The following is a 14,063-nucleotide window of genomic DNA, read 5'->3' as shown; positions in this document are numbered from 1 at the left end:
GCCAAAGGTCATTGATACATTCCACATGGGTATCAATGGGTAAAAGGTCATCTGGGATAATGGACAAGTACAGCTGGGTATCATCTGCTTTCGAGTGGAAGTCAATGCCATGTTTGCAGATGATGGTGCATGTACAAACTTGGGAAAATGGTAACTTTATGTGAAGAGTCATTCACGGTCCTGTGAGACGTGCCTTACGTGCACAGCATTGTGGCTACTTTCAAAGTACAAGATGAAGCAGAGATGTAAATATCTCACTGCTGCTTTCAATGTATTGGATTTTAATTATTTTGCTGCCTTGCCTTTAAAAAATAATACTCCATTGAAATACACAGCAATCGCTTAAATAGCTTTGCAGATGACACGCAACCATACATCCCAATGTAAACTAATTATAACAATGCCAATTACCTAGTGAAATGTCCAAAGAACATACTAATTTGTATGTCTAATATTTTCTTCTAACTTAACCGAAGACAAAACAGAAGTTGTCATTATTGGATTGGAAGACCAAAAGGAAAAGATAATCTAGGCTCCATGGTCTTAAATGCTGAACCATGATGAGGTGAGAAATCTTGGGATAACCTTAGGATCAGACCTTAGCTTTCAGTCTTCTTTGAAGAAAAAACTATAGTCTGTTTTTTTTTCACCTTAGGAACAGAGCCTTTCTTTCATAGTGTGATGCTGGAAAATTAATTCACACTTATGTCTTTAGTAGACTAGAGAATTCTGCTGAAAGAATAAAGAATAGAGCTCACATTAGCCCAGTATTTGCATCTCTTCATTAATATTCAACATTTTATGTTACTGTGTGTGTTTTCTATGAAAGTGGCTATATGCTTATGTAGCCACTTTCTATTAAAGTCGCTATATGAATAAAGTTTGTTGTTGTTACCAGTAATTCACACAAGAGGCTACTGATCAACTGGTCATAGGAATTACCAAGGGATTATAAAATTTCTCTGGTGATCACCAGCCATTAGAGCCTGACAACCAGGCTGTGAGTGATTTTGACAATGAAGCAGGTGTATAGGTGGCAGTGTGCGCTTCTAGCAGTAGCGTATTATTCAAGTCGCACATTGTGCTGTTAATGGCTTGCATGGATGTGTGCGAAAAGGTTGGATGTCAGTGAACATCCACTGAATCTCTTATGTCCTCATATACTAAATAACGCCAAAAAATACTCTATTAAGTCACTCTCTCTGGTGCCTGCCCTGTGATCGTTTTGCCATATGCCTTGAGACTAAATACAGTTTGCGTACAGTGTCAGCGGTTGACATTCAGCTGGCCTTGTTTGTGACATTTAAGCTCTTAACATTACATCAATATATTTAGCTCAATGGCATACAGCTGAGGGTATGGGGTTTTCAGCTGCTCTGTAGCCACAGTCTTTGGCATGATATAAATTGTTCTGAATGATACTGACAGTAAGACAAAGAGGACTGGAACAAAGCCCACTGCACCCACTGATCTGATCTGAAAACAGTGTGGTCCGGTCAATGCTATAAGGACGCTGTAAAAAAAAAACTACATGATGTTAGAATGTAGAATGTTGAGCACAACTGCATGGATGCATTAAATATTAATGGCTGCACTAATGCATAGTGACAGGTCTGGCAAGAGCAATGACTGGCCAAAGACATAAAGGACAATGAACAGGATCTGTAATGGGTGGCTGTGAATGCTGGATCACTTTTTCTTCTCTGATTAAAGTTCTCGCCATGAAGCAGCCATAGCACTTAAAACAGACACTGTATAGTCCTCTGGTATTTTAGTGATGTGAAATCAGACTACTGATGTTGCCCATCGCTTTGACAAAATTACACAACCATTACATTTTCTGTTTTATTCACAAACACAGCTGATTGCAAGCTCAAAATAAATAGTGTTTTGAATAAAAAATTCAAGCTCTAATTTATTTGAAGCTTAGGTTTGTCATCTTTTGAATGCTGAGCCTGTCCTCAAATTGGGCAAGCAGGCATGCCTTTTCAAGTCCATTAATTGTAGCATTATGGCACAATGCAGCAGACGTCTAATTATTCTGCTAACTGCAAGTGAAATTATGCTTACATTAATAGACATAAGAACTTCCACAAATACAGTTTTCATGCCATTGCTGTTCATCAAATGATGGCATGAAATTTGGAAGTTAGTCAAGACACTGCCTTTTTAGCATACATTTTAATTATTAAGTACAATACTAAAACTAGGTGTCATTTCAAGCTTTCTCAAACTGTCTCAAAGATGCTTTACAGAATTGCAGAAAAAGAGCAAAAACCAGGCCTGAACCCACAAAGAGCAAGTGGGGAGAAAAACCCTCAAACAGTGGCAAGAATAACTAGCCAATGGGAAGAAATCTCAGGAGGAACCCAGCTATAGAGGGGGAGTCTACTGGCCAGCCCGCAATACTAATCTTGCCAAAGTTGGGGTGGATGATTCCGAACAACTCTGAAAATTAATTTAATCATAAATGTGAGAATAGAGGGTTTACATTTCAGCAAATTTGTGACATTGTGTGAAACTCAAATGATGAGAAATTTTCCAAAGGTAATAGACTTATGACATAGAAAAGAAGAAGCAATGCTGGCCATTTCTAACTGAGAAAGATTATTGGAATTAGCAGGATAGGCTTCAATAAGAATAGCCTGACCATTGGTCCCTCACCAGGTTTCTGAGTATAGAGTCTAGTTTATTGTCACAGATAAGATCATTTATAATAAAAAATATTCATTTGTAAGTGAGCTGATGTTAAAAAGTGCCATACTAAGTTTTAGCTGTTTGCTGTGATGCCTGTGCTGGATGTGTAGGGGGGTGATTTTAATTAGATTGTCTTTATTATTTATTTGTTCCTTCTGACTATGGTGAGCAAATGAATTAGCAGGATAGGCTTCAATAAGAATAGCCTGACCATTGGTCCCTCACCAGGTTTCTGAGTATAGAGTCTAGTTTATTGTCACAGATAAGATCATTTATAATAAAAAATATTCATTTGTAAGTGAGCTGATGTTAAAAAGTGCCATACTAAGTTTTAGCTGTTTGCTGTGATGCCTGTGCTGGATGTGTAGGGGGGTGATTTTAATTAGATTGTCTTTATTATTTATTTGTTCCTTCTGACTATGGTGAGCAAATGACCTATAGCAATGTGAGTAGCAACAGGGAGAATGGGAGCATGAAGGGGAACTCCAGGGGACAGGGTGATACATCTGGAGCATCCTGCCTGCGTCGAGGCGTGGGCGTGAAGCGGGGGAGGAACAGGACTACAGCAGACCGTGACCACTCAGCAAGGGACAGGGCTGGAGCGCTCCGTGAACTCAGGGCGAGGAAACAAGGCTGGAGTGGTCCGTGAACTCTAGGTGAAGAACAAGGCTGGAGTGTTTCAGTGAACCCAGGGTGAGGAAACAAGGCTGGAGTGGTTTGTGAACTCATGGTGAGGAATAAGGCTGGAGTGTTTCAGTGAACCCAGGGTGAGGAAACAAGGCTGGAGTGCTTCAGTGAACCCAGGGTGAGGAAACAAGGCTGGAGTGGTTTGTGAACTCAGGGTGAGGAAACAAGGCTGGAATGGTTTGTGAACTCATGGTGAGGAATAAGGCTGGAGTGATCTGTGAACTCAGGGTGAGGAACAAGGCTGGAGTGATCCGTGAACTTAGGGTGAGGAAACAAGGCTGGAGTGATCCGTGAACTTAGGGTGAGGAAACAAGGTTGGAGCTGTCCGGGCGAGGGAGGGGCAAGAGTTCCAGGGAAAATGAAACAGAAGAGATTTATCAACACACTGAGTAAATGTAGTCTCTGTGCCAAAAAACTAGGATAAACGCATACAGAAGCTCCATTCAGCTACTATACAATCCTCAGCTGCCAGTGTCTAACCTATAATGGCTTAGACAGCCACTACTAAGAGTCCTCCTAGTGGAGCCCCAGCCTGATTTCAATTTATGTTCTTACCCTGCAGTATAAATCAGACCATGCATTTATGGACTAGGCTCAGCTACCTTCCTCCCTCTGTACCATAGCCCAGAACAATGAGCTGGGCTAGGATGATAAGTGGACATCTGGCCCTGCTGGCTTGAGGGGCAGCACTACTAGGATGCCCCGGCCTGCTCAGCAGTCCACACATACGCACATAGCTTCCTGAACTAAATGATAATTTATCAGGATATATGACCATAGGTTTGGCTTACCATAGGATTGACTAAAGAGGTAAGTTCTGAGCCTATGCTTCACAGAGACAGAGAGAGTGCGTCTGAAGCCCGAACATGCATAGGGAGATTGTACCATACATAGGAGCTATTTAAGGGAAGCCTGTACCTCCCATTGTAATTGTATATATACTTGGAGTTTTCACATAGCCAGCATCTGTTGTTGGTCTATGTAGAGGTTAAAGATCACAATAAACCCTGAGCTTTTCTTTAAACAATGTTCAAATTCAGGTTTGGGCATTCAGAATGGATTATTTTGTTACTATAAATAAATATGGCACTGTGAAATTACAATGAAAATGTAGAAAGCATCTCATCCTAATTCTTATATGTGTACGAAAGCTTCCTATATGTATTAGTTCACACCTACATTATTGAGCAGTCTAAAGTATCTTATTTTTGGAAATTTTATAATGAGCTTGACATTTATTTCTTTGTCCAGTTGTGTTCTACATACAAAAATAATACTATCCATTAAAATAAAAAATGTTAAAATACCATTAAATGGCATTTTTATACATTTTAGTTGGAGAGATGCTAGAAAGCATGTACTGACATCTTGCCACTGACGTGGCATCAAGATCCAGTGTTTCTGGTCCGATTCTGAAGAGTGCCATGGGATTGGGTGAAAAGATCTTCGGGCAGATCACAGAGTGCAATAGAGCTGAAAGCCCAATCAACCGTGGGGCACAAGTGTATTGTCAGCCTACAGCTCTTTGACCATAGCACATATGTAGACGCCTGGGGAGAGAGGAGCTCACTCAGATAGACGGGCCTGTCACCACTGAGGGTCTTGAAAACCATACTGTAAGTAGAATTAAAGACAATTCTGAGTAGACAGGATGCCAGTCCCGTAAGAACAGGGCAGGGGTGAGGGAGGCACACCATCCTGGATAACCTGCAGTCTCCTTATAAGAAGCCCATTGCAATTATCCAGTCTGAAGGAAACAAGAACATGGAGAAGCTGTGCTGACACTGAGGTGTCAAAATTACTTTTTTATACAGTTAATGTGCTGTATGAAAGTGATGGAGGGCTTAATGACCAAAGTTGGTTACATATTTATAATGTGGCAGTCAATCTGCAGGATAATTCAAAGCTGACCTTTTCTTGCTCCTACAGGTAGGCATTTATTTTGTCTCAGGACACTGGTGGAGTTGGGTTTGGTCTTAATGCCGAACTGTGGATTCACTAAAACTGAACACAATGGATTTTATTGAGGTAGCTAAGGAGAAGCTTGTAAATGGGAAAAAGGACTGAACCAAGCACATAACCTTGAGGCACACCATATGTTATTAGAACAGGTTTAGTTATGACTTTACCCAAGACCAAATATTAAATCGCATTACATTTATTTCACAAATGGAGTATACAATACAGGTGAACATTGCATTCCTTTGATTTATATGAGCGATAGTACCATACCTGACTAACTACATTTCCAGAGCATGAGTAGAGAGGCAACACCATTGAAACACTTATTTTATTTATTCGTTTATCTGACAGGGTCAATGCACATTAATAACATTTCTGTACATGTGCCAGAGTTGGCCATGGAGGTTAATTTTCATCTGTAGACCCAGGGATACATGTCCTTGGAGCGCCCAGAGAAAACGGGGGGGGGGGGGGGGGGGGGCACACAGAGAGGATCTGGGCCTGCACTTAAACCCAGAACCTCTGTATTTAAAGGCAGCAGTAGTAACTAATGCACCACCGTTCCTTTACAAAAAACAAACCTCTATGTTCAAAATGTATGTGTGTTAAGGAGTGCTAGTCTGTATGTGTGTTAGGGGTCCTAGTTTGTGTCTGAAATAAGATAAGATAAGGGGCACACTTCTATAAACCACCTTACTCTTCCACTACTGGGGGGGTCAGTCCAGACAGGCAACATGACTGGGAGGAGCAACGACAAAGGATAGAGATGGAAAGTCACCCCAAGGTTGTGGAGCAGAGAGGGTTTAGAGGGTGAATATTGATTAGAAGTGTGGCAAAGCTCCATTAGCCATTAACTGCACTGTAGGATAGTCCCAAGCTCTTCGACTTGGTGTGCACAGTATCAGGCAGCCATTGAAGTGAGATTAGGAGAGGTGTGCCACAAGTGTGCTTGGAAAGATTGTAGACAAGTCATGCAGCTGCATTCTGTATTAGGTTCTGGGGTATAGTGGCACAGGTAGGAAGAGTGGCAGTAATGGAATTGCAGTTATCCAGGCATGAGAGTACCAGGACACGGATTATGAGCTGTGTAAAGTTGGTGGTGAGGAAGGGGTGGGTTCTTTGGATGTTGTATATAAACACCCTGCATGTCTGACTCATGCCACTAAATTGGAGAAGAAATGATTGTCCAGATTCTAGGGTTACCCCTATACTGCTTATTATAGGTGTGCCCTGAGTGAAAGTGTTTTATTGAGTCATTCACAATAAGTGGCTTGTTTGAGACTGGTTGTTTAACAGCGCATATTTTTTACACAGCTCTGTGGCTGTTCTATTATTCAGAAAAAAATATTAAGAAAACCATCTGTTAATGATTTTTTGGATGACTCACCAGAGCGTGAACAGGTTTGCATTCTTTTGTGTTAACTAAGGCATACATTAATGCAGGTTAATAGAACATTTTGGCAGTGTCATCGATTCTGTTAATTGCACTTTCTGGTATGGCTGTTTGTGCATGTCCATTCAGTTTCCACATGAGAGTCTGAGTGTTGAGATCTTGATGACTTAAATTAATGTGTTTCAGATCATTTTCAGAGTTGATTGCATGTTTCTTTATAACTGTATAAATTACTGTATAGATCTATCTAAGTGAAAAATTGTATTTTCTAAGTAGAATATTCATATTCACCTGCCCTAGTGAATAAGGCAGGTGAATGTAACAAAGTACAAGCACACTTCTGTCTTCAGCTTAGTCAGTTTCAACTGGCTGCTTTTGAACATGAAGATCAATTGACATAGTCAAGGTAATTCACCAAAACAGCCAAATAATTGGAGTTTCAGTTGAATGTGGGTACAAAAGTATATTGCAAATGATCATTGACGACATTAGCTCCTCTTCTTACACTTTCATTGATCTCACATGCAGTCAAAGTGTCCATAAAGATGCTGTGATGGGTTTGAGAGGTTTCAGTTAAGAAAACGTTAAAATAAGGTGTCTGAGGTTTCTTGTGAGCCGTAAGTGTGAGGAATGCTGGATCATGCACTGGACTCTGAACCTGAGGATTGCGGGTTTGAGTTCAAGTTAGCATACTGGTGTTTTTTGTTGTTGTATGTATTCCTCTGTAGAGGTGAGAAGTGACTGTGAGCATTGGTAATCATGTAAATGTGCTAATCACGGTCAGATGTAGAGGTCGCTATGCTAATGCAATCATGGCATTAGAAAGAGCTGTTAATTTATCAAATGACCTCTTATTGGAAAATATATTACATTTACCAATCTGGCAACAACAGTAACTACGCAATATGCCACTGTTCTTGCTTTGGATTAAAAAAATAACTTTTATCTGTTGAATTTGAAATACTTTGAAAACCGTATCCTAATGCTGACAGGTATAGAGCATGGTCTGGCATTCTGAAAAATCACACATCTAATTGTACCATTTGTTGCACACAGTTGGATCCTAACAGTACTGAAACTCAAGATGTGAGTTTGCTTAAATTCAAAACACAGATGCTTTCCCTGCAAAACAGACTACTAGAACTCCATGGAATAGACAGCTATACTGCCAAGCACACAAGCAAATATTTTGTAATTTGGGGAAAATAACAAGATATTAAAATATCTGCATTTTTTTGTTTCACTAACTTGCAAATGCTTCTTAGATGTATTCAAGACTTTTGAAGATTTCTTACCTAATTACTGGTAGCGCTCAAACCTGGAGATAATACCTTACCTTTCTGAGTTATAACCTATTGTGCTGGGATGAAGGCAGTACTTATGGCTTTAATGGAAATTGATGTGCTCCAGATCTTCAGAATTAAATTTAGAAAACAGGGCAGGTAAGGTTTCATAGACCAGTTATTTTCGCTGGATATATAGCTTTATGGGCTATTGTACTATAATATCAGATGGTATTATGCCAGTAAATCATCTATTCAATAAAATGGCACCTCATTACTCAATAAAACATATCTGACCCACATAATGAAATGCTTACCCAGCCCAATTTTACACTACACCAACTTCAGTACATCCAATTTCAACAAGCACCTGATATGAAGGAGATGATTTAACTACAGTGCAAACTAATATTGTTTCACTGGGCTCACTGGGGTGCAGGAATATTTTGTACTGAACCAAGAGACTGTCTAACTGACAGGAAACCATACTGAATTTTTAAAGTCAAATAAAGATCCAGTAATGTAAAATTCAGTAAAACAAATTCAGTAAAACAGCAGGCAACCATTTCCTGCACCCTCCATTTTCAAGTGGAGCATGCTGACATTCCATACAATACTTGATAATCAATTCTCCTTTTAAGTTAGTGCCTTGACACGTGGCATGTGCCTGTCTGGGCTGGAAATACCAACAGAGACTCTTTAGTATGATAGGAAGCACATATTTATCCAGGTATAGGGGGCCTTCTGAGCACTGAACCTTGCAGACCTTGGTATTAAACATATCTAGCATTATGTAAAGCTTCAAAATGTATGGCATAATTGTTCAAAGCCTTTTAATCAGGTAGAATTATGATAATGATGTGATTATGTGTTCTCATTACTTTGGGCATCAAGTATGATGATTTTAGTGGTGCATTTGCATCTCTCCCAGTTGCACTGTACTAATCTCTCTCTCTCTCTCTCACTTACAGGGAATATTTTTGTGGTAAGTTTGTCTGTGGCAGACATTGTGGTAGCAGTGTACCCCTACCCCCTGGCCCTCATGGCAATTTTCCACAATGACTGGACCATGGGGGACATGCATTGCCAAGTAAGCGGCTTCATCATGGGCCTCAGTGTTATCGGGTCCATCTTTAATATCACCGCCATTGCCATCAACCGTTACTGCTACATCTGCCACAGCCTGCAGTACGACCGGCTCTACAGCATCAAGAATACCTGCTGCTACTTGTGTCTGACTTGGCTTCTCACCACCCTTGCCACTGTGCCAAACTTTTTTGTGGGCTCCCTACAGTATGACCCTCGCATCTTCTCATGCACTTTCGCCCAGACTGTCAGTTCCTATTACACCATCTCAGTGGTGGTGATCCACTTCCTCGTACCTCTCTCGGTTGTCTCCTTTTGCTACCTAAGGATTTGGGTTTTGGTCATCCAGGTAAAGCATCGGGTCAAACCTGATAACAAGCAGAAAATAAAGCCCAGCGACTTAAGGAATTTCCTGACCATGTTTGTGGTCTTTGTGTTGTTCGCTGTGTGCTGGGGCCCATTGAATTTTATTGGCTTAGCTGTGGCCATCAACCCCGCGAAGGTGGCTCCGAACATCCCTGAGTGGCTCTTTGTCACAAGCTACTTCATGGCTTACTTCAACAGTTGCCTCAATGCTGTAATCTACGGGCTGCTCAACCAAAACTTCCGTAAGGAATATAAACGAATCCTTTTAGCACTATGCACCCCTCGTATGCTGTTTGTGGACACCTCCAAATATGGGACGGAAGGCCTAAAGAGCAAGCCCTCACCTGCAGTAACAAATAACAACTTGGCAGAAGTGAACCTGTGAAACGCCTTGTTATTTACAGTATTTTTCTCTATGTTTCCATATGTGAATCTTGAGGTTTTCAAAATGGGTGGGAATGTGTTTTATGGGCTTTATTTTTTGTTTTTCCTGAATTATCACTGCGTGCCTACTTCCTTCTTTTTTTAATGAGTTGTAGCTTTTCTTTCTCTATGGTTTTTTTCATGACAATATTTGTTTTTTATAATTTAAGATGAATGTTTCAAAGAGGATAAAACATATTGCAATGCTTTCTACTTTTTCTTTGGTAGTATTCAAAGAAGCCTTTTATTATTATTATTTCACCGATCAGGAAGAAAATGTCAGTGAGAATGTTTACTTATAAACTTTGCCATACACTTTACCACCAAGTTGTGGTGATGTGAATCAGCTTTATTTTGAAAAAAAGTGAAAAATCTATTAAACCATTTTGCCAATGATTGATGTTTTCTGTATCCACATGTTCCTACTGTGAAAGTTTTTACTGATATGAAATCAGGATTAAGACAGTACTGATACATGTAAAAAAAAACTACAATGTTGTATTCACATACGTTTGATCTAACTTAAATACTTGATGGTTTGACTATTAAACCATTGTATATTGTATGTTTGTATTGTTATATTTACTACATTACTAAAAATTGTGATAATTATCTTATCCAGGTGCTAAACAACATAATCTTTCATAATTGCAGCATTAATTTATTACAAGACTTTTTCTAAATACACATATTTTTTGGTTGCCTTGATGACAGAAGGCAACTTTGTCAAGTTTCAAAGAAAGAATAATGTAACATATGTCATGTAACAGTTGAACTGTAGAGTGGCTTGTGTGTCTGTGTGTGTGTGTGTGTGTGTGTGTCAGTGAGTCTGTGTGTTTGTGTGTCTGTGCTTTTGTGTGCCAGTGGACAAAATTATTCTCAGTGATACCAACGGATCCCTATCTATCTTCTGAAATCCAGGGAGTCCATTAACCTCATGCCGGCTGGGATGTTGTCATTTCAGGGGCCTCTCCACGAATACTAAACCTCGTATTGTTCAGTGCCATTCCCTTACTGTTTGCATAAAGTATTTTCACATAAAATACCCCCCCCCCCCCAATTCAAAAGCATCACAGCTTAATCAATCAATTATAATTGAAACATTAAAGATGAACTGTTAAGTCATGATTAAGCAACACTTTAAATGTGCATGACTTTTTAAAGCTGAACTTTCAGTGTAGTTCTAGGGTACCCAAACCTGATCCTGGAGATCTACCATTCTGTAGGTTTTCATTCTAACCCTAACAAAGCACACCTCATTCAACAGTTATATACAGTACTGCATAGATCCTCATAGAGTCAGGCAAGCCAAGTTAGTGTTTAAATGAAAACTTCCAAGACCGTAGGTCTCCAGGAACAGGGCAGCCCTGGTGCATTTGTGCCCTTTCATCGTTTTCCTGGTCAAAATGGGGGATATGAAATACCCCTTTTTACAACATACTGGCACGTGCTTTGTTTAAAATACAGCAGCCATTTTAAATCTCTGGCTTCATTTGTCTAATTTCCCTTTGTTCACAAACTTAAGCAACTGTGCATGTGAATGTTAATTGAAGGTCGTACCTCCTATAATGAAACTTTTATGTAACAGGAATGCCAATTATTAATTAAGTAATGGCAACATGAGTCAAGCTGTACTAAATTACAGCATCATTCATAAAAAGTTAATTAATATTGCCATTTACATATGGGGCAGATTGACTAGGGATGGTGCCAATTAGCATCATGGATCTATCTCGGTTCACAGGAGAGTTTGGACCCAGGCACAGAGATCACACAGGGAGGCAGAAACCAAAAAAACAATTGGTTACAAAACAATAAACAGGTGTAACATGAGGAAACAGGGTAAGTATAAACTAGACACAAGGGACTAGTGTCCAGTAACAACATGCAGGAAACACAAAGACCAAGCAATGAGCTGAAGGAAACCAGGAACTTAAATACACAGTGAGACACAGTGAGAACCTAACTAAAAACCAGCAGAAGTGTGGAGTGTAAATGAATTATCTAATAACAAACGAGCCGCAGGCAGGAGACCTGAAACACAGGGAATGCATATTCTGATGAGATTCATTAATTTATTCAGTGTAAAATCAACACTGATAGAGCATTTAACTGCAAAACAGTAAATATTTCTCCTATTGGAGTTGATTCAATAGTTTAATAGCCACCTTATCATTTGCGGCAGATTAGCTCATCTTAACCAGAGTGGCCATCACATTCAAAGAAATCGGTCAGCACTGCTTTTGCAAATGGATCTCCCCTGCCAGGCAGGAGATGGTTTCCTTTTTTCCACCATTCCCCCATTCTTTTGAGGAGATTGTGACAATGAGATCTTTTGACTGGGATATAGTATTACAAATACACAAGGGTAATAAAATGAACCCCTGAGGGCAGAAAATTAGCTGGTGAGTTTTCTTTGGAATGGGAAAAATGAGACAAAATTAAATGTTGCTCAGTAATGAATTTAATATGTCTATGCTGTGATTTATTTAATGGAAAAGGCCAGATACAACTGCATGTCTATACCTGTGTACATCTATAACAAATTCCAAGCACAAAGGCAAATTAACTTCCCTTGAAATGGTAAATGACGATTTATATTATGAGGAAATGTACAACTGGCAAGTTAGTTATCATGGCAACCCATTATGTTTATTGTATTAATTATTATAGATCACGAGTCCTGGTTGAATCTAGATGCATTTAACAAGATGAAAATTGCATAATTTGGCATGATACCAGCTTTCCTGCACTCAGTCCTTACCCCTACATAATGGAAGCATCCCTTCTGGAGTGGCAGGGCAATATGTGGAAGCCAGATGGCCTTGAACCAAATGGATTTCTATAGTGTGGAAGACTAATACAGCCTCTAATTCTAAGACACATACAGCTTTTGAAATTGCAGGCTGTCATATTGGTGCTGATGTGCTTCCATCCAGTTACTCAGGGTAGACAAGTGCTAATAATGACAAACAAATTGGTACATGCACAAATCATGCTACATTGGATGATCTGACAGTATACTTTATTATGGAGCATGCCATATTATATTATAGGCCATCCATATCTAAAATCCCTCTAAGGTGTTTCTCTACAAGGAGATGCTATGTGCCAAGAAATTTAATAAATATAAAATGACGAAAAGGCTAGATGAGCTCATGTTGGCAGAGATAAACATGCTCTGTGTCCTTACCATGTTCTGCCCCCTGAACGACCTCTCGTTCACCCTGGATTGCATCACAGTATCTGCCTTTCCAACCATGAAGAACCTTGAGGTGATTCTTGGCAATGAGCTGACCTTTTCAGAGAACCCTTTCGGCAATGAGTGGGGCATACAGCTTTCTTACCATCTACTCACCCCAGCACCTGATCCATGCCCTGGTGCTGAAGCAGACAGGAAACAAACCTCTTCCTGACTGTAACAAGCTAGGCAAAAACACATAGAAAGCCAACAGAGACACAAACAGTGTTGCCAATTTAGCAACTTTGTTGCTAAATTTAATGACTTTTTGACCTTCCCTAGCGACTAAAAATCTTATCTAGCGACTAGTGAGTTGCGACTTCTCGCAACTTTGGCAACCTCCGTTCTCGTTGTTGAGCAATAGAAAAAATCACCTTTCACCAATTTGTGAATGACGTCATATCTGCCTTTCCTAGTGCTCTAGCGTTGCCCACGTCTATAAAAGTAATGATTGACCTATGTAGAATCAGCCGCTGTAATTACACGGAAGTAGATGTTCTACAGATCTAACAGATACTACACAGCTCGGCCAACGTCATTGGAGGGCAGGCAGACACAAAACCTAAGCTATGCCTATCGCCGTGCGTGGCTTAACATACGTTTTTTTATTATATGCAAATGATTACGTGGTGACGTCATCCATATGCAAATTAACGTATGACGTCATTTAGCGACTTTTAGAGGAGGACTTAGCTACTTTTCATAGAAAATAGTTGGCAACACCGGACACAAAACATTTCTAGGCTGAGGTTTAGGAGAGACAAGCCTCATAATTAATTATATGTTTGTTGTGCTACTGTGAGACTTGGTCAGGTAAAAAAAATGCACCAAGTTACAAGACTAGTCCTATCACCTTGACCTCACTGTTATTCTTAGCCTGCACCAGGAATGACCGATGTGCCTGTTAATGGGGGTAAACTACTAT

General features: G+C 39.9%; 1 protein-coding gene across 1 annotated transcript in view; it reads left to right on the top strand.

The window, feature by feature from the left end:
- mtnr1c (melatonin receptor 1C) overlaps positions 1-10,293 on the top strand; it is a 28,919-nt gene extending 18,626 nt beyond the window's left edge. Inside the window, exon 2 of the mRNA XM_064350414.1 lies at positions 8,994-10,293. Within this exon, the coding sequence (XP_064206484.1) occupies positions 8,994-9,859 (866 nt within the window). The 3' untranslated portion in view covers positions 9,860-10,293. The remainder of the gene's footprint in view (positions 1-8,993) is intronic.
- Positions 10,294-14,063: the final 3,770 nt, after the last annotated feature.

The sequence above is a fragment of the Anguilla rostrata genome, chromosome 9 (genome assembly GCF_018555375.3).
Source record: "Anguilla rostrata isolate EN2019 chromosome 9, ASM1855537v3, whole genome shotgun sequence".
NCBI lineage: Eukaryota > Metazoa > Chordata > Actinopteri > Anguilliformes > Anguillidae > Anguilla > Anguilla rostrata.
This window is presented reverse-complemented; position numbering and strand designations above follow the sequence as displayed.